Source organism: Mastigoproctus giganteus, chromosome 2 (assembly GCF_048544385.1).
Source record: "Mastigoproctus giganteus isolate SK-2022 chromosome 2, ASM4854438v1, whole genome shotgun sequence".
Lineage (NCBI taxonomy): Eukaryota > Metazoa > Arthropoda > Arachnida > Uropygi > Thelyphonidae > Mastigoproctus > Mastigoproctus giganteus.
Window position 1 is genome coordinate 224,826,734 of NC_143576.1, and position 26,822 is coordinate 224,853,555.

Below are 26,822 nucleotides of genomic sequence, written 5' to 3' on the forward strand. Positions count from 1 at the left end.
AATATATTTTTGATAAAGTTTCCCATACATAAAAATATATAAATTATCAAAAAAACAGCATCCACTAAAATTTTAAAATTTTTAAGAAAGCTTAGTAGTAAGCTTTTTAAAAACAAGCTCATAAGCTTTTGTGTCTTTACAAGCTCATAAACTTGTAAAGACACAAAAGTGAAATCTTTGTTTCATTCTGCAAGACAAGACTTCTATACTACTAAAAATACAATAAATATTTTGATCTCTTAAATCAAAGGGGGAAAAAATGCTATTTACCTACTTTGTAGCAAGTTTGATACCACACTCGTCACTACAATATTTTGATCCTGGACGAGATGTATTCCCACAACCTGGGCCATAACAATGATGAAGAGGTTCTTCTTCTTTTTTGTTGTGTCCTTTATCTCTGTGAGATCCATAGTGTTCTCTATGCTGTTCTCTTTTTATCCTATGTTTTGTTGAAGATTTCATCTATAATGCAATAGTAATCTGTAATCGTATAACATTATTAAGACACAGAAAAGTCGTCAATACATAAGAAATTACAATCTTAAAAGTAAGGGAAGTGTTCAAAATAATATTTCAAAGTTACCAGGGCTTAAGCCCAATATCATTCATTATCACAAATAATATGGTAAACTGAGAGAAATGCTCTTTACAGATGACCTAATCAATACAGTAGTGACAGCAGTATAAAATAAATTTAATAGTTTGGCAGAGGAGTCTGAAAAAGAAGCACAAAGGTTAATATTGTGAAAACAACAAGCATGAACCAGAAAAGAATGGGTGAGTGGAGGGGGGGGAGAGAGAGAGAGATTAGGATAGCTAAGACAACTCAAGGACATGACAGAATGAAAGTTGGTAGAATAGGTACGTTAACTGGTAAGGCATATCAATAAAAATAAAATCCAGAATGCGAAACAGAATAGCCAATCTTGCAAAAAAATAACAGTTGGCGATAATGAAATTGGAATGCTAAGAGAACACATATACAGTCAAACTTGGTTATAACGAGCATCAAGGGACCGACAAAATTTCCTCGTTATAACCATTACTCACTATAGCAGTGATGAGTTCAATCTACTTCTTATTTTTTTTTAATTCTCAATAACTTGATAAAAAAAAATAATATTAGTATATACCTACATATTATTTGTATTGATATGCTTGTATAAACTACGAGACACTTAATATTAACATAATTTATTTGCTTAATTTTAAAACCATACAGTTAATATTAAACACAATTTATTTCTCCGTAATTAAGAACAATACTAATTAATAATAAACATGATTTCAATTAGACTTTTTATTTATGAATCTTAAAATTGATGTTTGTTTTAAAGATTTCACATTGATATTTTTCAAGTTTCCCTTTAAAATGCTTAACACGTTAAAAGTCTCATTATTTGCCTCAGTTCCCTCAAAAAAATTGACTAATGTGTCCACTGACCTTGAGATTCGGAGATTGTCAGCACTGATTTTGATTGATTTTCATTTATCATCATCACAATCATCGTCTTTGTTGAGCACAGCATCTACAATGTCACTCTCTGTAGGAAGACCACTAGTTAACAAGGTGTCATTTACTCATACAAATTCATCAATGTTATTATTAAAACCTACAACGTTGTTACATAGCAACCATTCAGATAATGGTAAGTTGTTTTCTTCATTTCTGTTATTTCATCATGATTGAAATTTCATTTGAATTCAATTTCGATTTTTTGAAAGAATTCGATATGGTTGCCAAAGTAATGTTCCATGCATCATTCAATAAATTTATAGCATTTATAAATTTATTACAGCACATTCAAGGCCTTATACACCTCAATCAGATCACCTCGCAGGTGCCTACTCTCCAGACACTGCAATTTGCAGAACTTAAGCCTTTCTTCATAAGAGCAACCCTTTGTTCCATTTACCAATCTTGTTGCCCTTCTCTGTACTTGTTCCAGCAGCTCTACATCCTTCCTAAAATGAGGCCTCCAGACCTGTACACAGTACTCTAAGTGTACTACAATGGGATAATCACCTCCCTGTCCCTGCTAGCAAAATTCCTATATATCATTGACTAATGTAGTACCGCACAGTTGGTACATTTCTCTTGGGTTATTGCTACCTATATGCAGTACTTTGCATTTGTCAATGTTAAACTTCAGTTGCCAATTCTCAGCCCAATTTGCCCAACTTATATAGATCGGTTCGAGTACCATACTCTTTACTGTAGTTAACAACCCTGCTAACCTTTGTATCATCTGCAGGCTTGGACATTAAGCCTGATATACTTTCATCAATATCATTGATAAATATACAGAACAACAATGGACCCAACACGGAGCTCTGGGGAACTCCACTAATAACATTTGTCCGTGAAGAGCAGTGTCCATTGATTACCACTCTCTGTCATCTCCCACTCAACCATCCCTTTATCCATTGTAGCAACTTACCCTTAATGCCGTACCCCTCCAATTTGTAAAGCAGTCTTCCATGTGCACCAGTATCAAAAGCTTTCCTGAAATCCAAGTATATGATATCAAAATTATTTTGACATTCAGTTCCTTTGTGACCACATCATAGTATCCAATAAAATTGGTCAGACAAGACCTCCCTTTAACAAATCCATAATGTTGGAAAAATTTTGAATCTGGGGATGTGCAGGACAGTTATCAACTAACAACAAAATATTTTTCTTCTTTTTGAATAGCTCCTTATTCCAATTATTTACGTACTGCTGAAAAATATCTGAAGTCATCCAAGATTCTTATTCGCAGTGTAATCCACAAGAAGTTTCCTTACGTTTTTGAAACACTGCGGTTTTAACGATTTTCTGATAACAAACAGTTATTTTATTTTATTTTTTATTAGTTCCTGTCATATTTGCACATATGAGCACCGTCAAGTTAGTCTTTGATTTTTTTCCACCAAAACATTTTTTCCCTTTGAATTTAAATTATAAAGTCCTGTTTTTTCGGCATTGTAGATGTCTTCATCATTGAAATCTTTCCTGATTTCTGCCAAACACGGTCAATCCATTCATTTGCCATTACTGGATCTGCAGATCGAGATTCTCCAGTAATTTTTGCATAAATGATGTTATGTCGGTTTTTTAAATCAATCCAGCCAACCATTGTTATATACAAAATCACTGCATCCAAATTGTTTAGCAAATTTTTCCACTTGAGCCTTCAAGATCAGACCGTCTATTGAAAATCCAGCACTTCTTTGTGTAAAGTGTAAAGTGTGTTTAGGGTCTAACGGCACCAGGGGTTACCCCCATCTCCGTGTAGTCTACATTGTCACGTGTTACAGAACACTGTAAAGGCCAGAGATTTAAAAGTGTATGGATATTGTTGGATGTAGTGTCGTGTACCGTTGTTCATCTAGCTATTTAGCCACTGGACCCCTACTGAGGCCCAACGTTGCCCACACTTAGCCCCGTGGAGGCAAGCCAGGTACACCTTTGTGTAGTGAACCATTGTCTTTGTGTAGTGAACCATTGAAGCAATGCTTCATCGATGCTTGTAATCTTGCGCTTTCTAAATTTTTTTTTTGTTAGTTATGTTCTTTTCCAGTGCCAATATGTAATTGTGTTTATTCTTCCACAATATTGATACTGTTGAAGAGGACAAAGAAAACTTTTTACACAAGTCAATGTTTTTTGTACCACGTTCTTTTAAAATAATTTTGATTTTTGGTGAATCGAGAGACACTTTCTTTTGTTAGTAGACATGTTTCCGAAGGAACGGTTCATTTCTAACTGATTTTACTTTAAAATGACAGTAAAGTGATCTGCATATAAACAATTATTGTTTCCAAAATTCTTAAAAGTCCCAAAATAAATTTGTGGTTCAGTGAATACAAGACAATCTGTAAATAGGGTAATGCGACCATAGAAATTACAAGGTGAATGCCAATGCACTATTGTATAGCCCCGTCCCCGAAAGGACAAAGTTAGGTCATAAATCACCCCTAATCCGATGTGGGTGGTCATAAAAGCTAAGTTGCCCCTTTCATTTTTGTCTATTCCAAGAATTGGGTTTATTCGGCTACCTGAGTAATTAAGAATGTTTGCATAGTTACCAAAATGTGTATGGTATATCCATGTAATATGCTCATCATAACAGTGAGCAATTGTATGGGAATACACAAATTAAAATCATTATGGCTTTTTGCTCATTACAGCCATGATCTCATTATTTCTGTGCTCATTATAACCAAGTTCAAATGTATATATATAAAATGGATAAAATTAGAAGTGACAAATATGGGGGTATAGGTAAATTATGTTTTAATAGTTAAAAAGTTATATGGCAATTACACCTAGGTTCTAAGCAGCTGCAAAGAAATAAAAATATATAAATTATCAAAACAACAGCATCCACTAAAATTTTAAATTTTTTAAAACAGTTTAGTAGTAAGTTTTGCACTATATCTCTTGCTTTATTACTTCTAGCTTAAATATATTTTTTTATATTTATATTTTTTCTTAATATTTTTTTGTTTTCAAATTTCTTTTACCTCTGGTTTGGCTAATTCGAGACAGCCATAATATATTTGATTGGTATCACATCTAATTCATCCAGCATGCACGCTAGGTACAGATGTATTGGGCCCCTCAAGTAAGAAATTCATCTTACAAATGGATGAAAGCTGTATTGATGTTTGCAAACACAACAAGGTTAAGTCCACAAGCCTACACTGTGTCAACTTAATACTCCAAGTAAAATCTACCAGACTGAGAAGTTGTAGCTGTTGTACTTTTCATGCTCTATAACTTTCCCAAGCTGCCTTTTGCTGCTCTATTAGACAGGACAGCTCCATATTCAACCATCCCAGCATCCTCCTCTTGTTATATTTTCTTAATGCTATCCATGCATTCATGGCTTCTGTGATTGTTGTTTTGAAGGTATTCTATGATTCTAATGTATTTGCCTTTCCTCTACAGTCTGCCCAATTAATAGATGCTATGTAGTGCCTTGAACTTCCATAGTCCCCTTGCCTTTATCTTTAACTACTGCAACATCTTTCTTCATTTTCCAACTAATTACTGCATAATCACTAACTGCCAATGATTCCTGTAATTTAATCCTGGTGATGTCATCTGATTCGTGAGTAGAGTAATGATGAGGTCAAGAATATTCTTATCCTTAGTATTCTCTCTAACATGCTTGCACCAATATTAATCATCTAGTTTATTTAAAAATTTTGTTACCCATGACAAGTTTCTATCTTACTTATTCCAATCAATTAAAGGCACATTTAAGTCACCCATAATGAGACATTCACACTTGCTTACCCATTCCATCTGCATGTAGAAACTTTCATCATACTCTTCACAATCTTCTGGTCTCTGGATTACTCCCACTCTCATTATACCTTTGCTTCCGACTACTTTATACACAGGAAAATGCCAGAAGTTTACCAAACTGTAACAGGGTGTTTAATGATTTTGTAATAACTGAGAGCAAAGTGCAGAAGAAATTGTTGAAGTTAAACATAAGAAAGGCACCTGGAGTGGATGGGATCTATCCAGTTATATTAAAGGAGGCAGCAAAGGAAGTAAGCAAAACCTTAGCCATAATTATGAGAGCATCCTTGGATTCAGGGGAAGTCCCAGTGGACTGGAGATGTGTAAATGTATCCCCAATTCACAAAGGGAGATCTAAGAGTGACAAGTAATTACACACCAGTTAGTTCAACTTCTGTTCTGGGGAAAATAATGGAGTCGCTGGTTAAAGATGCATTGCAGGATCATCTAGACAAGACTGCAGAAATAATTCAGACATGCATTGGTTTGTTAAGGAAAAGTCTTGTCTGGCAAAACTGATTGGATACTATGATGTGGTTACAAAGGAACTGGATGCAAAAATAATTTTGATATCATATACTTGGATTTCAGGAAAGCTTTTGATACTGTTGCACATGGAAGACTACTGCACAAATTAGAGCAGTATGGCATTAAGAACAAGTTGCTACAATGGATAAAAGGATGGTTGAGTGGAAGAAGACAGACAGTGGTACTCAATGGACACTGCTCTTTGTGCACTAATGTTATTAGTGGAGTTCCCCAGAGCTCCGTGTTGGGTCCATTGTTGTTCTGTATATTTATCAATAATATTGATGAAGGTATATCAGGCTTAATGTCCAAGCCTGCAGAAGATACAAAGGTTGGCAGGGTTGTCAATGACAGTATGCTACTGCAACAGGATCTAGAAAAGTTGGGCAGATGGGCTGAGAAGTGACAACTGAAGTTTAACATTGACAAATGCAAAGTACAGTAGACTGCTGAAATAACAGCACATTCGAGATAACGGCACGTTGAGATCGGATGTTTACATACAGTGCAGCTCTCTTGCAGTGCCCAAAAAAACAGAAAGCGGCAAGTCACATGATTACGTTATTTGTTATATCCGCCATTTTGAAAGTTAATTATGTACTGATATCATGGATTATACCACTGTTTTACATTTATTTTAAATTAAAAACCACTCACTGTGGCTCCTAAAATTAATAAACCTCATATAGAGAAGAAAAGAAGAATAATTAAGAACATTAAAGCTTAGTGACAAACCTGATATAATAATACAAAATAGAACGGGCGTAAGTAGGAGTGTATTAATGAGTGTATAAATGCAGAATATAACCCATAGAATAATATGGGTCATCAACATGTTTATGTTTTTTATGTGCTGTTAATAAAATTGCATTCTTAATTTATTTGTTATTTAGCCTCATTATTTCTACATTAAATATATTAAAAATAAAACTTTCTAGATAACGGAAAAATCGAAATAACAGCATCATGAATCCCCAAAGGTGCCGTTATTCTGAAAGTCTACTGTACTGCATATGGGCAGCAGTAACCTCAAAGAAATGTACTGTGTGGTACTACACTCAGGGTGGTAAAGAATGAAAAAGACCTGGGGGTAACTGTGCAGTCAGATATAAAGTTTTCTGAACAATGCAGACAGGCTGCTCCGGCAGCCTGTCTGGTCATGGGGTATTGTCAATGATATACAGGAATTTTGCTAGTAGGGAAGAGGAGGTGATTATCCCTTTGTATACGGCAATAGTCAGGCCACACCTTGAGTGTTGCATACAGATCTGGAGGCCTCATTTTAGGAAGGATGTAGAGTTTCTAGAATGAGCACACAGAAGAGCAACAAGATTGGTGAGGGGAATGAAGGGACCTCTTACCAAGAAAGGCTTAAGTTCTAGAAATTGCAGCATCTGAAGACTAGGCACCTGTGAGGTGGTCTGATTGCAGTGTATAAGTCCTTGGGCAGGCTCAATGCTTATGGGATGCTTCCTCTTGCTCAGATAGATTGAATGGATGGGAAGTGGTTTTTTTTTTTTTTTGGCTGATGCTGTATAAGCTTTCTTTCTTGCATTATATGCTTATACTAATGCTAATGGATTCTTTCCGCTCCTTAAAATCTGACAATCTGTTGGTAACATCAATTGTTGCTCCCAGCAAACAAACCCTGGTCCACCTATCTTTATTACAAAAAATGATACCCATTTCCCTGACAACAGAATCTGCCATCAGAAAACAGGCCTTGAGCATCAGGCTGCATATCACTTATATAATTTCAAGTAATGACAGACTGGTTTAAGTTAAACTTTATTAAAAAAAAAATAATAATAAATAAATAGATATATACATAATTAAAGTACTAAAACAGATATAAAATAAAAGCGTTAAAATATATATAAGTAAAAAGCAATAAAATAGAAGCCTTCGGGGGGAGGTGTGTCCCTTCATCAGCCAGTTGGTGAACAGTGTACTGAGTATATACATACACTGGCTAAAATAACAGAAGACAACTGGGCATGTTTATAAATCACAACTCCAATGCCAGTAATGCAGTATTACATATGCGTAAGGAAAGCCAACGCTCAATGCACTGCACAATGGAAGACTCCATAATGGGGGGTGTATGTGCACTTCCCTATTACGATTCATAATACTGTTACAGCTGACTATATGGAGTGCCTCAAGCCATGAGTGCCGGCGGTAGTCAAGTGAATAGTCGACAGTTTCAATGTCGTATGATATTGAAACCATCAACAGCACTCATGGCTTGAGGCACTCCATACAATCAGCTGTAACAATACTATGAATCATAATAGGGGAGTGCACATACACCCCATTATGGAGTCTGCCATTCTATAGTGCGATGAGCATTGGCGTTCCTTATGCATATGTAATACTGCATTACCGGCACCGGAGTTGTGATTTACAATCATGCCCAGTCGTCTTATTTTAGCCAATGTATACATATACTCAGTACTCTGTTCACTGACTGGCTGATGAAGGGGCAGCTTGCCCCAAACGCTTCTATTTTATTGCTTTTTACTTATATATTTTAACACTTTTATGTATTTTATCATTTTTATGTATTTTATTGCTTTTATTTTATATTTTGAATACTACATACAGGTCTGGAGGCCTCATTTTAGGAAGGATGTAGAGCTGCTGGAATGAGTACAGAGAAGGGCAACAAGATTTGTAAATAGAACAAAGAGTTTCTCTTATGAAGAAAGGCTTAAGTTCTGCTATTTTTATTTGTTATTTGATTTTTTTTTTTTTTAGGAGCATTAGCAACTAAGGCCATATTGCTCCGGGATATGCGGTGGTCATTCCCTGACCTTTCCGCATCCTCTGTATTTGGTGGTGATGGGCTCGAACCCCGGTCTAATCAAGAAGCGTGTGCTACGCATGCTGCTCCTTCCCACCTGGCTACGGAGGTGCCCCTTAAGTTCTGCAAACTGCAGTGTCTGGAAACTAGCACCTGCGAGGTGATCTGATTGAAGCAAGCTGAATGTTGATGGGATTTGTCCTCTTGTACAGATTAATCGCCTGAGTGGACATAAATTCAAACTGAGGAAAGACAGTGGAAGAATAGATGTGGAGAAATGTGCCTTTAGCCAGCACGTGGTTGATTGCTGGACCAAACTTCCACATGTGATTGTAGAAATTGACAGCTTAAATTTGGTCCTTGAGGTTGTCACAGACATTTTCTAAGATACGCCAGACAAGCTGCCCAAATTATTCGCTGTATGATTCCTTTTGCCTCAAAGGTGATACTTGTGCATATGTCCATTCCAATATTCCCTGTCAGAGACTTGGTAATTTGGAATCTCCTCTTTTCGATCTTCTCTGGCTTAAAATCTCTCTACCTCATTGTGTCAAATTCATCTGTCGTCTCCACCGTTCTCCCAATTCCACTAATCACTTGGAGCTCTTTGACTTCCTCTCTTTGCAACTTGACTTTCTCCAGTCCAACTTTCCTAACAATGAGGTAATTTTCCTTGGTGATTTTAATGTTCACAACTCCAGCTGGTTTCCGTTTTCTAGTCACACCAACCCAGCTGGTCGAGATGCTGAGGCTTTTGCAATTACTAATGACCTTGCACAGATTATTTACCTACAAGAATACCAGACAATCCTAACCATGTAGCCAACATGCTTGATCTTTTTCTCAAAAACAACCCTTCAAAGTACACGGTTGAAGTAAGTGGTCCTTTAGGCACCTCAGAGCAAAACTTGGTGATTGTCTCTTCTCCAATGGAGCCTTTATCTCATGGCTATTCCCAACCTCATATTGTTTGGCATTACAAGAATGCAAAATGGGATGACTTGCGAGACTTCTTTTCTTCTTTTCCTTGGTCGGATTACTGTTTCAAAAGTTCTGATGTCAACATTTGCTCAGATCGTGTCAGTGAAATTATTCTCGTAGGAATGGAATCCTTTATTCCACACTCCACTTTAAAATCTCGTCTTTTATCTAAACCATGGTTTTCCAATAAATGTGCTAAGGCTGTTCAAGAGAAGAGGAGAAGGGTGCATATCGTAATTGGCTTGTTTCCAAATCTTCAGTCTATTTTCTGTCTACACCAAAGCTCGCAACAATTGTAAAGCAGTTATTAATCATTCCAAACTAGATTTTGAACAGGCTAAGAGTAGAAAACTTGCTTCTTGCCCTAATGGTAGCCGAGCATTCTAGTCTCTTGCCAAAGCTATTGGCCACAACTTTTGTCCACCTCTGGCAAAACCAGTTGGTTCTGTTGTCACTTCAGCCAAGGATAAAGCTGACCTGCTAGCATCCCATTTTTCTTCCAACTCATGTATTAATGATCTTGGTAAAACACCTCCCACCATTCCCAATACTCTAAATTCAATGCCTCCTGTGGTCTTCCATCAAAAATATGTCAAAAGGATTTTGACGAATCTTGATGCTAAGAAAGCTCCAGGTTCCGATGGTATTTCTCCACTTGTTCTCAAAACCTGTGCTCCTGAACTTACTCCTATTGTTTGCCGCCTTTTTTCACTTTCTTATTCCAAAGGTGTTTTTCCTTCTGCTTGGAAATTTTCTCATATCCAGCCAGTTCCTAAAAAGGGTGACAAATCCCTCCCATCCAATTATTGTCCCATTGCAATTACTTCTACTCTTTCTAAAGTAATGGAGAAATCAATTAACCACCAACTCTTAAACTACCTAGAAACCTTCTGTCTGATCAACGATCACCAGTGTGGATTCTGTCAGTGTCGATCCACTGGCTTATGTTACCCATTTATGGACAAATTCAATGGAATAGTTCGGTGAAACACAAGCAGTTGTTCTTGACATCTCAAAGGCTTTTGATCATGTTTGGCATAAAGGTCTTCTAAACAAGCTTCCATCTTATGGTTTGCCAACTGTTTTTTTGTAATTGGTTATCCAGTTTTCTCTCTGATCGCTCACTGAGTGTGATGGTAGATGGCTCTCTGTTCTCTTAACTTTTCCACTAATGCTGATGTCCACTGAAGGTTCAGTTCTTTTCCCCACTCTTTTCCTCTTGTATATTAATGACCTTCTTCCACTGACTAGAAATCCTATCCATAGTTTTGCCGATGACAGCACACTGCATTCAACTTTCCATTTTGAGAAATGCTCTGCTCAATCAGCTTCAACTTCTCGAATATCCGCTATCAATTCCTTAAATGCTGATCTCCAGGTAATTCTCCAGTGGGGCAAAGACAACTTAGTTGATTTCAATCCTTCTAAAACTCAATCCTGTCTTATATCTCGCAAAAAAGGATTCTTCTGCTCCTATGCTTATCTTTGGTGACACTCTAATTCCTAGCCAAAATGATATATCTCTTTTGGGGATTACCCTGACTTCTAATCTATCTTGGCACAAACACATTACATTTATTAATTCTGTTCTGGAACAGCTGTTAAGAGAAAAGTAACGCTCTCAGCATTACTTTTCTCTTAACAGCTGTTCACACTGTACAAATCACAAATCCGCCCTACCATGGAATATTGTTCCTACATCTGGGGTGGTTCCCCCAAAACCTCTCTCAGGCTTCTAGATTCCATTCAGAAGAGGGCAGTTAGGTTAATTAATGACTCCTCTCTAACAGAGTCTCTCCACTCGCTGTCTCAAAGACGTACTGTTTCTGCTGCATGCCTTTTCTACAGATACTTCCATGGGTACTGTTCTTCTGAATTGGCTTCTATAATTCCCGTTCTCTCTTTCAAAACAGTGCGAACAGGTGCCGCCACCAGCCAACATCCATTTACTGTCCAACTTCAAACTCACAGAACCAACTTTTCATCTTTCTCGTTTATCCATTCAACTGCCGTTTTCTGGAACAACCTTCCAGAAAAATTACTGTCTACAGAAGGTCAAGTCTAACAAGTCTAATGTCAACAAATATCTTCTTGAATCTTTTCAACCTCCAACCCAATCACTGTACTAAGTGCTATAGGTTCTAATACCTCTCGTGTTTTATGGTTTTCATAAAAATTAGACAAACATTTGGGGTGAACAGGTGTGTGTGAAATGGGAAGGGTTTTTTTTGCTGAAGCTGAAAAACTTGCTTTCTTGCATCATATACCTCTACTAATGCTATTGAGAATACTAATTTGTTTTAGTACTTTATTTATTAATTTTAATAAAGTTTAACTCAAACCAGTCTGTCGGTTGTTACTAGAAATTATATAAGAGAAGAGAATCTCCCAATAAAACTAAATCTTCTTCAACCAGAGCAGCATGCACCGACTATTCTGTTCTGGAATCCGAATCTTAGAATTTGAACAGTCTCTCTCTCTCTCTCTCTCTCTCTCTCTCTCTCTCTCTCTCTCTCTCTCTCCTCTCTCTCTCTCTCTCTCTCTCTCTCCTCTCTCTCTCTCTCTCTCTCTCTCTCTCTCAGGGCACATCACTTTGCAGGTCACGGGAAAACTGAGTCCCTGACGAGATCACAGTTACATTTGTTTCTAAAGCAAGCCCCCAATTTGAGTCACTGTATTTTTTCAGTTACTCAAATTCTTCTTGTAATACACTAAGTTTTAATTTGAGATTGGTACACTCCTTACATTGGGTACAAAGAAAAGAATTCATTTGAGCTTGGTTTGTCTACTAGACCAACCTCTGAATATGTGCCACAGGCTATACAAGCAACGACATCATGGCTCACACCTAAAATGTACACAGGCATTTTCATCCTTGTCGTGATGTCCTTGGATTTTGTATTGAAAGTGGACCTTGTAACAACCATTATTTAGCTAAAATCCAAAACGAACATTACAAAATTTAAATTTAGAATATATTACAGAATTTAAATTAACAAAGTATTACAGAAATTAAACTGTTATGAAAAATTTATCAAGTAGTGAATTTAAAATTAAGCTACTGAAATTATGGGAAAGAAGTTAACTTAGCAGAGTTACTTTAGAGAAATTAAGGATTAAATTAATGAAATACTGTAGAAATTAATTTCACAAAATTACCGCAATAAAAGATACAAACTGAAATGTTTCAGTTAGTTTGTATTTAATTTTAATTTAAACAAAAATTTAGTCTATCAGACACTTGATTTCAATCCCCTTCGGTTAAGCTGCCATACCCAACTTAAACATGTGTGTTCTCTTCAACTGCCTACAGCAGAATCATACAGTTAGAAAAAGACATGGAAAAAGGACAAACTATACTGTGGATTTAACTTATCCCTTTTTAATAAAGAAATGGCCAAGTTCAGACTAATCTACTTAGCATTTATAATTCCACTGAGTTTATCCCAATTCTAGAATGGGTCTGGTAATAACTTCTTTTGTGCATGATAATAGGAATATTTTTCTGTGCAGTAAATAACATCTATTTTTTTTCAACATGAAACATATACAAAAATAAATATCAAGTTAAGGAGATGTGCATCCATGTTTGTTACAAGATCAAGTTGAGTAATTTTAACAAGTTATTAATCCTTTAAAATCAAATTATGTCACCAAAAGCTATATTCTTTAATCTTATTAAAATCAAAATGAAATTTCTTTTCCTAGCATTTGTGGTTAGTTCTTCCTATTTTTCGTCCTAGTGTTTATGATTTTTCTTCCTAGTGTTTATGATTTCTAAGTTCCACAGACTTCCAAATATTGGTGTTAACTTACATTTTACCAATATCCATAAAAAATTACCTGCTTAGACTGGCTTCTTTTAGAATGTTTTGACTTTGTTGAAGAAATTTTTTTATTTGTAGGCTCGTAATCTTCATCCTTATCAAGATCATCAAGATCTGATGATGGACTTCTGGTCTGTTAATAGGAATGAACATGCCAAATTCAAATGGTAAGCAAAATACATAACATATATGTGATGAAATTATAACCTGAAAGTTTATTCAATAATGCTAAAGTAAATATTAAAATTTGATTTTATAATTTAAAATTGCTTTTAAAAAGTAGTAACTTTTTTACTGCACAATAGATAGTCGTGTTGTCGTCTTGAAACAATCCATTGCAATTCAGGTAAAAATGAAGCACTACAGGGTGAAGTTGGTCTGATATGACAGAAAAATATTCTAATGGTATGAGCAGACCAAGTCCATACCAATAGAACATACCCCATACTATGATACCACCTCCAGCCACTTGAATGGTGGACACAAGATTGTCGGGATACATGGTTTCATAAGGTTCATGCCGGAATTTCAATCTACTAGTGGTGCAAAAAAAAAAGTGTAAATCGAGACTTGTCACACCACATGATCTTTTCCCACTATTCCACAGTCCAGTTCTGGCACTGGTGGTACCACTCCAGTCTAATCTTTCAATTTTTTACAGAAAGAAGTGGCTTTCATATAGGCAAACACAACTACCAAATCTCAGATTCTTTGACTCCTGCCACACAGTTCAGCTGGAAATGCAACTCTGCTTAAATTGAATTTTTCAGATATTTGCTTTGCACCTTCTCAGTTGTGGCTGCTGCTAAATGTGTTCCAACAGTAATGCTTTCCTCCAAATCAGAAAGATCGCCATCTTCCCCATGGCTGGATTGACTAAGAAGCCCCAGAAAAATACACAGTATTTACCTGATACCAAGGAACCTGTGATCATACCATGTGACAGCTTACATTTACTGTACATTTCATTATCTGTTGATGCCAATTGCAAAAGGTTTTTTCCTCGTTTTTGGGCCAGTGAGAGTATAAGCTGGAATGTGCATAATATACAGCCTGTTATATGCTATCGTTTGCCTAGAAAAAAATATAAAATAATATAATAAAAGCTATTCCCTATATACACATCATTCAATAGCATAATCCTGAGTTTTTGCTGTGTAATATGCAAAAAAAAAAAAAAAAAAGTAGATTAGTTTATATATTTCTGTTATTTTCCTACCAGTAATAAGGGTTCATAAAATTAATATAATTGGTAATGTGTACTTAACCTGAGAGCAGTGATGGTGTAGGAGGAAAAGTACCCTACTTTTTTATGGAATGATTTGCTTACCAGAGTTTATATTATAGTTCTTTTGGTACCTTCCCTCACCATCTTCGTCTATATGTGAAGGTCATTGTCACTTATTTATAAGTTAGTGATTGTTCAGCAGAGATTTTTCTTTCACATATGGCATGTTTTGGGGCAGAAACTCTCTCAAAATATCATTGAGATTTCGATAAAATTTCTTATTAAAGTTTTCTATAATTTTCTGTGTTTTTAAGCCTAACTGAAAATTAAGATCCAGGAATGATAAGACAGAAGTTTAAAAAAGGCAAGGCTTTGGAATTTATTCAGGATCATATTAAGTTCAGAGCAAGGGCAAATTCATGTAAAAAGCTTTCCAGCACAATAAACTTCTCAGGAGTTCACAATGGAGATCGGAATTATTGTCAAAGGAGAAATAAATCAAGATCTGAACTTTGTCCAGGGTGTGTAAGGATTGGAAGGCAAAAAAATTGTGTAAAAGGTACAGGAAGGTGGGGTACAAATACCATAGACATAATCTATAAGAACTGCAAGTTTTATCTGTACTGCCTAGCTAAGTGCAAGTTGAAAAATTTGACAAACTCATAATACAACTATCACAGAGAATTGTCTAAGGCAAGCATATCAAACTAGTGGCCTGTGGCCCTACAACTATCAGCAACTTTTACAGGTTAACAGTGTTAGACCTCTTAAAGGTGTAACCTATATGAAAACAATAGTAAATGATGATACTTAAAGGATATATATTAATATAAAATTTATATAAAATTCATAACTTACACAAAGCTTATATATTTAGGAAGGACGTTACATGGTTGTTTTCCACAAAGATTAATTACTATATTTAATAACCACTCTTATACCACATGAAATTAATAATATAGTTTATTAAGCTTATAGCCCAAACCACTATACATTTAAGGTGACATTTCAGGCATATTACCAATACCATCATCAGACCATACTGCTGATAGACCCCCTGCTTGCCGATGGTACCAGAACCTGAGTGCATTGACACAAAGCTTTCATAAACATTGCTGGTCGCCAGATTGTGTATTTTTGCAAAAGGGGGAAATATGCAAACATTATAACCATAAAAGCCAAAATTTTCTGTATATCATGCTTGTAACTTTAACAGGAATAACCTGGAACTTTTTCAGGTTTCTAGTCTGTGAATTTCTTTTTTTTTTTTCTCTCTTTTCAATATAATTTATTTCAAAATGTAAATTGAGATACCAGTTATTTGAGAGGCTTATAACATGATTAGAGAGCAATGAACTGCTGAAGTGAAAAAAGTGACTAGCCAAAAAATAAAGACAGCACTGATTGTAGCATCAAAGTACCAAAACTCAGAAAAGAGTAAAAACTTTAAATCCACAATGAATGACTACTTCAAGAGCAAATAAAAAAACCTAGGCAAACTTAAGTGCCTGACAATGCCAAATAAAGAGATCATACTTCAAATGAGACATATGAATAATCTAACGCAAGAAAAGAAAAGAAACAAATGTGGCCAGAAATTCTAATGAAAGAGAATAAGTATATAGAAATTAAGATAAGAACCCCAAAATTCTGAAGAACCAAATATTAAACAACACAACTATGGTGCAATGACATTGTAAGTTTTGTGAAGTTTGCAATTCATGAAATTTTGCCCAGAGACAAAAGAATTCAACAGCTGCTACAAAGGCAAACTGAAATTCAGATGAGCATTTCCAGACTTTTATCATGGATTAACAACAAATCCAAGTTCTCTGCATTATAAAAATCACAAGGAAAATATTAAAACTTATAACAGCATAGAAAAAAAAGCATGGGTTACTCTCGTATAACATAGTAGTTAGGGTCCTATAAAATCTCATGTAGTGCAAAACCATGTTATACAGGACTAAAAACTAATACAAAAAGGGAGGTTACGTTCCAGAAGCTAACAAAAATAAACCATTTTTTTTATAATTATTGGAAACTTAATTTTTATTAAAAATAGTAATAACTGAACAAACATCTTACAAAGTGTAATACACATATATGCCAAATAATGTGCATTCATTTAATTTTCTTCCTCTTCATCGCTGCTAAGCACAATCAAACGTTTTCTCTGTTGCAGAATAGCTTTGCCTTCTGAGCTTTCTTCTGCAGCATTAGATTTGGTGTATCGGCATACTTACATTATATGGACTATATCAATGAGCCTGACATCATTCTTGCAAATCTAAGTTTAGCACCTTGTGTCACTTATACATAGATTGCGAAAACACTGCAGCATTAGATTTGGTGTATCGGCATACTTGCATTATAAGGAGTATATCAATGCGCCTGACATCATTCTTGCAAATCTAAGTTTAGCACCTTGTGTCACTTATATATAGATTGAGAAAACACTCCCGCAGTTTCAGATTTAATACAACGGCATATGAGGGGAACTGGTGTATGCTTGGAAATGTAAAATTATCAAATAAAATAATAACAATAATAATAATAAAAAAAACTTGTATTATTCTAGTAAGAGTAAAATTATGAAAATTAAAAAAAAAAAAAAAAAAAAATGTTAGTCTTTAGACTGATCACTGTGAGTAGCATACTTGAGTTATACAGGGCATATTAAATGTGGAATTAGTGTTTGGATATATCAGTCATCATGAATGTTTATACGTTGGCTGAGTTAAGCAAAGATAAAGAAAGTGTAGTTAACTATTTGAAATGTAAAAACTTAATTAAGAAAGAATTAGTGTGTCCTAACTGTACTAATAATTGTGTATTAGAAAAAGAAATATTGTGGAAATGTGGTTTTATATGGCGTTGTACATTTTGTCGTACCAAGCAATCTATTATGAAAGATAGTTTTTTTGATAATACAAAGTTACCAGCAAAAAAACATATTGTATATTATTTACTACTGGGCACAAAATCCCTTTTAACCATCACCATGGAACATATTGATATCAGCAGTAATACTGCTGTAAATTATTACCAATATCTAGGAGACATATGTAGCTGGAAACTGTTGGTGAATCCAATTTGTCTTGGTGGTGATGGACATACTGTCCAAATTGATGAGTCATTGCTTGTAAAAGCCAAATACCACTGTGGTCATAATCTTCATAAGCAAACTTGGCTGTTTGCGGCATATGACGTCGATGAAAAAGTAGGGTGCATCCAATTTACTGACAACAGAAGCAGTGAGAAATTAATTCCAATAATAAAGGAAATAATTCAAGATAATATAATACTATTATATCTGATCAGTGGAAAGCATATAGTGGTATTTCAATTATTCCTGATAAGAGCTATTATCATTACACTGTTAACCACAGCATTCATTTTAAAGATCCTGAAACAGAAGTGTATACAAATAGCATTAGTAGAGGCATATGATGCAAGAAAGCAAGCTTATTCAGCATCAGCCAAAAAAAAAAAAAAAAAAACCCCACTCCCATTTCACCCCTCTGTTCGTTCGAAATACCTGTCCAGTTGAGCTTTAAATTTGTTCAGGCTATCAACTTCAACAACAAGTGATGGAAGTCGGTTCCACCAACCAACCACCCACTGGCCAAAGGCAAATTTCCGCACATCTATCCGACATCCGTCCTTCCTCAATTTGAATTTATGCCCTCTGAGGTGATTATTCTGAGCAAGATGAAGAATCCCATTGGCATTGAGCATGCTCAAACCATTCAAAGCCTTATACACCTCTATCAGATCACCTCGCCGGTGCCTAGTCTCCAGACTCTGTAATTTGCAAAACAAGCCTTTCTTCGTAAGAGCAACCCTTTGTTCCATTCACTAATCTTGTTGCCCTTCTCTGTACCCATTCCAGCAGTTCTACATCCTTCTTAAAATGAGGCCTCCAGACCTGTATACAGTACTCAAGATGTGGCCTAACCATTGCCTTATACAAGGGAATAATCACCTCCTTATCCCTGCTAGAAAAATTCCTGTATATCATTGACAACACACCATGAGCTACTCTTGCAGCTCGTCTGCACTGCTCAGAGAACTTCATATCTGCCTGCACAATTACCCCCAGGTCCTTTTCATTCTCCACCACTGTCAGTGTAGTACCGCAGAGTTGATACGTTGCTCTGGGGTTACTGTTTCCCATATGTAGTACTTTACATTTGTCAATGTTAAACTTCATTGCCACCTCTCAGCCCATCTGTTCAACCTTTCCAGATCCTGTTGCAGCAGCATAGCGTCAGTAGTGTCCTTAACGACCCTGCCAACCTTTATATCATCTGCAAACGTGGACATTAAACTTGATATCCCATCATCAATATCATTCATAAACACCGAAAACAACAACGGACCCAACACTGAACCTTGAGGAACTCCACTAATAACATTAGTCCACGTTGAGCAGTGTCCATTGATTACCACTCTGTCTTCTGCCACTCAACCATCCCCTTATCCATAGCAGCAATTTGCCTCCAATGCCACACTGCTCCAATTTGTGCAGCAGTCTTCCATGTGCAACAGTATCAAAAGCCTTTCTAAGATCCAAATATATAATATCAAAGTTATTCCCTGCATCCAGTTCTTTTGTGACTACATCATAGTATCCAATCAAATTGGTCAGGCAAGACCTGCCCTTAACAAAACCATGCTGCGTCTGAGCTATAACTGAATTCTTGTCTAGATGATCCTGCAGTGCTTCTTTAACCAGTGCCTCCATTAATTTACCTGGAACAGAAGTTAAACTAACAGGTCTATAATTACTTGTGTCAGCCTTTGATCCTCCTTTGTGAATTGGGGTTACATTTGCACATCTCCAGTCTATGGGTACCTCCCCTGAGTCCAAAGAAGCTCTCATAATTATGGCTAGGGGTTTGCATACTTCCTTTGCTGCCTCCTTTAATATAACTGGATAGATCCCATCCACCCCAGGTGCCTTTTTTATGTTTATCCTCAACAATCTCTCCTCCACTTTCCTCTCAGTTATTACAAAATCATCCAGCCCACTGCCAATGTTTACTTTACCTACATCATTCTCCTTCCTGAATAACTCCTCATGCGTGAATGTAGATGCAAAATACTCGTTTAGATTGTTAGCCACCTGAGCAGGATCCTCAACTGTTGAACCATCAATATCCAGTGGACCAATCTGATTCATCCTTTTCCTTCTCGAGTTCAAATATGTAAAGAACTCTTTTCTGTTTTTCTTTGCATCCTTTGCCAAGGATTTTTCGTAGTCTGCCTTTGCCTGCCTAATCTCCTTTGTGACTTGGTTACAGACCAACTTATATCTATCATAGGCTTCCATGTCACCCATTAATTTGTATGTATCCCATGCATTTTTCTTCTCTGCCACATGTCTCATTAATTCATCTGACAACCATTTAGGCCTAAACCTTGAACAATATTTCTTAGTTGGTATGTAAAGCCTGGTAGCCTCCAAGATTAGTTCCTTGAATGCTTCTCATTTTGAGTTTGCTGTTGGTAACGTCATCAGTTGGTCCCACTGTATAGAATTTAAATACTGTCTCAGACCATCATAGTCGCCTTTACGAAAACAAAAACCCTTCCCTTTACCTCTGATGGTAGTTACCTCCTTGAGTAAATCCCACTTCAACACACTGTGATCACTGCCACCTAGTGGTTCATTTATCTGCAGATTCTTAATGCATGAAGAATCACTACTGATAATCAGATCAAGAGTATTGCTCCCTCTTGTTGCCTCACGAACATGCTGATGTAGAAAACAATCATCCAATAAATCCACAAAAGCCTTGCTAGTGTGCAAGTGACCAACCCACAAATTACAGTCAATATCTGGGAAATTAAAATCCCCCATTATAAGACTCTCTGATTTACTGGCCCACTCTATTTCCCTGTACAATATCTTATTATACTCATCAGAGTCATTAGGCCTATAGCACACTCCTACTCTCAATTTTGATTTCCCTATGCTTATGTCACACCAAACTGACTCGACACTGCCCTGTCCATCGATGTCGACTGGCTTCACTTCCTTGGACTTTATGTGTTTCTTAATTAATAGCATAACCCCTCCTCCCCTCCTGTCCTGTCTATCCTTTCTATACACATTGTATTCCCCAAATTCCAGTCCGCATTACTTATATCTGTGTGACACCACGTCCCTGATATCCCAACAATATCTGCCTTTGATGTTTTGAGCAATACCTCAAATTCATCAAATTTATTTACCAAACTCCTAGCATTGGTGTACACGCAGGTATACATGCACCTGTTTCTATTCTTAGCTACCCTAACACAACCCATGTGTTTACTTGTACCGCAATGACTACCAGCAGTCTCTGAAATATCCTGCATCTTGTTTTCCAGGCTTCTGCTCATTTCAATAGAAGCAGTGCAAGAATCACTTCCACCTCTGCCAGTGGCTACTGTTAATCTATTAGTCCTTGTATCCCCCCAACTAGCAGTTTTCCGACCCACCTAACACTGCCTCGACAGCATCAGCAAAAATTCTTGCACCCTTTCTATTTAAGTGTATCCCATCCCTGTAGAAGCAATCTCTCCTGTTAACAAGTACAGTCCAGGCTGAAAAAAATTCTACCCCTTGAGCCTTACACAATCCCTCCAGGGCCAAATTGATCGACAAGGCTCTCATCATATACTCCCTCCTATCGTGTCTGGGCAGAATTGCAGATACTTTCAAGTTCAACCCTAATTCACGGCTTTTTTTCAACAGTGACCTGTACTTGCTAAGTAATTCCGCCGGTCTCCTACTCTTAATATCATTAGTGCCAACATGTACAACTATATCACCTTTTGTGCCCTTAAAAGATGATATCCGCTCTACAACGTCATCAACCTTTGCCCCTGGCAGACATACCCTGGTCCTATTCCACCTATCCTTTTTACAAAGCATGTCCCCCGTTTCCCTGACAATAGAGTCACCAACAACTACTAGTTCCTGTGGGACCAGCGCATTCTGCCTAGGGGGCTGCCTCTGTGTTGCCTGATGACCAAGTGCAAGCTCTGGCGTTGATGTGGGCAGCTGAGAGCTTGATGGGCCCCTCAATTTATTTCCTTCGAGGGCATCCACCCTGTCCTTCAAGCTCTCATAAAGGCCCATAACAACGCTGAGTTGTAGCCTGATTTCCTCGCACTCCTTACATCGTGCACACACAAAGACATCTCCCTTGGCAGTATCATGTCCCGTACCCGACTGGTCCGCAAACATCAAGCAAACAGTGCATTTTAAAAGACTGTGATTCAGAGTGCAACTGCCCCCCTCAGTTCTCCCCTGAACCACAGCACTCCCATTAGCTTGAGCCTTTTGCTTTGCTGCTCTGGTCAGAGTCATGATTCCGATTTAATTCAATAAAATTCAAAACAAAAATTAAATCCTTAAGTTATATCCCAAAACAGTTATGTTATATATATGTTTTTTCGGTATCTAGTGTTTTCTACGAGTTCCCTTTATACAAATTCCGTATCACGTGTACCACTATAGTTATGTATTAATTTGAAAATTATTGGAAGAGAGTTAAGGCTATGTTTAAAAGAATTAATGGCATTCAGGCAAATATATGTGCCAGTTATTTCAACGAATTCATGTGGAGGAAGAGATATGGCTCTACAGGATGTCTTGCTTTTGAAAATATGTTGCTACATTTATCAGAAAAATATCCTTGTTAATGCATGTTTCTTTTTGTTTTAGTTGAAGTAAATAAATCATTCTTGCACATCCCCCACTTGCTGCTGTTTAAAACAGCGGCAAGTGGGGGATAAACGGTAACCGGTAAAAATAATTTTTACTGGAGATATTTTTTCCGGGATTCTGAGGAGGGGGCAGTTAGATGATGTAGGGTGTTTTTTCTCCCTATCCGGCTGTTTTAAAATCGGTAAACGAGTTCACAATTTGAAAACAGCGTCAAGGGAAGGGGGGGGGAATGCGCTAAGCATTGATTGTATAGTCGAATTTTATGATTGAGTGATTATTGTGAAGGCGTTTTCTTTCTGATGGTTTTGTGTCGTCAAATAGGGAGCAGGAGTGCTTAGCTGAGGTAGGGTGTTTCCCCCCCTATCCCACTGTTTTAAAATCGAGAAACAAGTTCACAATTTAAAAACAGCATCAAGTGGGGAAAAAACACCCTAGGCATATCAACATAGGAGGAGAGTGGGCGGGGAAAGCCGTGAGTTCCACCTGTCAATCACTGATCTGGATTTACCTACTTAACTAATTTTATAATAATAATAACAAGAAAATGAGATATTTTTTCCAGGATTAGTCAGTCACTACTACTCACAACGATCAATCAAAAGACTAACGGGTTTTGTTTTTTTTTTTTTAATTTTCATAATTTTACTTTTACTAGAATAATACATTTTTTTTTTTTTTTATTATTATCACAATGACATAATACAACGGTTTGCCCTCATATGCCGTTGTATTAAATCCAAACCGTGATTCACTGCAGAAGTGTTTTCTCAATCTATGCATAAGTGACACAAGGCGCTAAATCTAGATTTGCAAGAATGATGTCAGGCATATTGATATACCCCATATAATGCAGTATGCCGGTGTATCTTCTGCTCTCTTTAAATAATCAGTACTCTGGGTTTGTTTGCTTTTGCTTGATAGAATTTTGTAAGTTTCATGGTATGAAACTAAGCATTTTTGAAACTCCCCTTTGAACTTTGTGCTCCTTTCAGTCAAAGGATCTGCATTCAAAAAATAAGATTCTAATTGCTTGGCTACGTTTATCTCTTCCCATATGATTTTTAGTATAAAATTTGGAACTTCAGAATTTTTATCTGCGCTATCATCCTCTGAATTGATTTGGTTTACCTCCGATGCCATTTCCACCAAAATCCACTTAGCCAGTCTCTTTTTCTACCAGAAATTCTTGAATGTCTTTAGTAGTCATATCATGAAAACCTTCCCCTCCTACCGACTTAGTAAGTTCTACTATCGCACTGGTTCCATTTTCTGTCGGTTTGACCATATTTCCTGAATGAACTGACTATAGCCATACATTTTCCCAACACACATTTAATGTTGATGGTTTTACTTCTTTAAGCGATAAAGCTATGATTCTGATACAGTCCACAATTGAAAAATGTTTCTATGCCTGCATCACTTCAATAAATTCGGAATCAATTTTTTCCAAAATCCATTGTACAGATTTTCTGATGTAATGAGTTTTAAAGGCAGATATAATGCCTTGATCTAATGGCTGAATTAAAGAAGTTGTATTAACATAACACAACTGTGGTGGTAGAAACATTACTTCAACGTTTGGATGACTTAAATCTTTTGGATGGCCTGGCATGTTATCTAATAGAATAAAACTTTGAAATCTAGATTTTTCCACTTTAGATAGCTTTCCACAGCTGGCACAAAACAATTTAGAATCCATTCTTTAAATAAATCAGCAGTTGCCCAAACTTTTTTATTTGCTTTCCAATATACCGATAATGCATTTTTATTTACACCTTTCATCGCAAGAGGCTTAGAGGATCTATAACTAGCATAGATTTTATCATGTAATCTCCTGATGTGTTATTGCACGTAAGTAACATTACACAATCTTTTGATGCCTTAAAACCTGATGCAGTTTTCTCTTTTATTGAATTAAACGTTCTATTGGGCATTTTTTTCCAACAAAGACCTGTCTCATTGGCATTGAAAACTTGATGTGGTGTGTATCCATGCTCTCAATAATTTTTTGAAATTCCTCTGCATACTTCTTGGCAGCTTCATTATCAGCTGATGTACATTCTCCTTGAATTTTTGTTATCTAATGAGAAGTGGTTTTTAAATCGTTCAAACAACCTTTACTGGCAACAAACTCTGGGTTAACAGAAGTTTCACCACTTTCTTTTAAATGGTTATAAATTTTTAGTGCCTTTTGTTTAATTACATTACTGTCTAATGAAATCCATTTTTTTTACTTCTATTGTCAATCTAAATACTGAGTGCTTTTTTCATTTTCTCAATTATTGGCACTCGGTGATGAGCTGTCATATTTGCAGAAATGAAAGATCCTGCAGCAACAGAAGTTCCAATTTTCTGTTCATTTTACTTTATGGTTTGGATTGTTGCTTCATTTAAATTAAACTTTTTACAATGTATGATACCTTTTCCTCTTTTTTATGATGATCCAAAATTTGATTCTCTGATTCTAGAGAAATAAAATTTATTTTGAGCAGTGCTTTTTTATTTTCCTAGGGGCATAATTTAGGGCTGGAATTTAATTCACAATAAAGAAATTATTCCAATACGGTTCTTAAGAACAAAGTTTAGTAATTAATACATACCAGGAAAAATTTATAAACGATCAAATAAAAACCAAAATAACCTTGCAAAAACCTGAAAAGTCACAAACTGCACACTTCAAATTCACAATTTTTTATGGTCTCAAACAAGCACAAATTCAATAACTCAGAACCTGACATGGGGATTGCCCGATAAAATAAAATATGGGATTTCCCAATAATGTTTTTTGCATAATGACTAGTGAGTGAACAGCAGGGATTCAAAAAAAAAGAATGGAAATGTTGAAAAATTGCATCCAACATAATAGCAGAGTTCCCCCGGCACAAAAGCTCAAAAATACCATGTTATGCAAGGTTTTCTGCAATTCTCTAACTATGTTAGAATGAAACCGTGTTACATAAGTGTTGTGCGAGGACTGCCACAATTTATCAATCATGTTAGAGAGAAACAGTGTTATATGGGGCTTGGCCTGTATAATAAAAAAACAGTCAGTTGTAGGATAGATTTAAAAACTACAGTTGTTGTTGGAGGTTTTATGGCGCAATGGCAGCTAAAAAAATTACAGAAACCTCAAAAATTCAGAATTCAAAAATCTGGTACTTTATGAATATTTTTTCAAGTGCAGTCAACCCTACAAGGGCAAAGGGAAAAACAGGACAGCTAAGCTTAAAAAAAAAAAAAAAAAAAACTCTGTAGGTGACAGATTTATGTATTACATTCCATTAATAATTTACAAACACCAATTTCTTTCTGTTTTACATATTCTCTAGACTGTGTCATTGTTAGTAATTATTTGCAACAAATAAAATCATTCATTTTGTGAGACATTCAATACTAGTTCACAGTGTAGCTTAACAGTAACCGTAACAATAACCAAAAAACTATTAATAAAATCTCATTATTAATAGTTTTTTTGGAATATAAGTAAAATTTTTGCCTTTTTAACTCTAAATCCATTGAAGAAGACTAGTTATAATTATATGCAATTGTTATTGTATAACATGATAAATTAAATAAAAAATAATATTTACCAATTTTACTGGTGGCTGGTAAATTACATCATTATCTTCAGTATCTTCACTATAAGAGGAATGTTTCTCTTTGTGCTTAGGTTTCCTACCCAAAACAAGACCCTAGAAACAAAACAGTAGATATATAGCAACTACTATATACGCATACACTGAATTTAATAAATCACTACAATTTTTATATACAATATGCAGAGAGAAAAAGAGAGGGAGATGGCACATGTATGTCAACAAACTCCTTGATTTTAACAGCATTAATTTATTTTTTAAAACTGCAATGACAAATTGAACTAAATTACCATATTGTTTGGATCATAAAGGGAAACTTAAAATTGCATCTTACAGCCTAAAAATTAACCTCAATATTGAAAGTGCATATGTTCTAACAGGATGTAATCTTGGCAGTCAATGCTATAAGTCAATTTCAGAATGCACCTTTTGATCAGGTGCTGACTGGGACTGAAAAACACTGTTTTTTTAAAGGACAATTTTTTTAAGTTACTATACAGCCTTTTTATCTACAATTAGTAACAAGTAAAAGGAAAGGTGTAACTGAAACTCATTACATCCTGCATATGGATGACAGATAAGGTTAATTTTTCCTAAATCCTAGGGGGCCAGATACTTTTGGCAATATACTATGTATAATCTATGAGAGTAAAGGGAAGGTACATTGGGGAAACTAATTAACAACAGAACCCTATAAGAAATGAGTTCAGAATAGTCAAGAGTCATCACAGAAGTGGGGGGGGGATAGCTAGTTATCATCAGTATTAATAAATTAATATCAGTATTTATATTAATTTAGTATTAGAATTAGTCATATGGAGCAAA

At 35.9% G+C, this 26,822-nt stretch overlaps 1 protein-coding gene across 2 annotated transcripts in view; it reads right to left on the minus strand.

Moving 5' to 3' along the window:
* LOC150090180 (CXXC-type zinc finger protein 1-like) overlaps positions 1-26,822 on the minus strand; it is a 157,309-nt gene that overhangs the window by 62,670 nt on the left and 67,817 nt on the right. For both annotated transcript variants that reach the window (XM_090369001.1, XM_090369002.1), the window contains 3 exons: positions 25,992-26,093; positions 13,464-13,580; positions 275-465 (listed from right to left, as the gene is read on the minus strand). In XM_090369001.1, the coding sequence (XP_090225127.1) occupies positions 275-465; positions 13,464-13,580; positions 25,992-26,093 (410 nt within the window). The remainder of the gene's footprint in view (positions 1-274; positions 466-13,463; positions 13,581-25,991; positions 26,094-26,822) is intronic.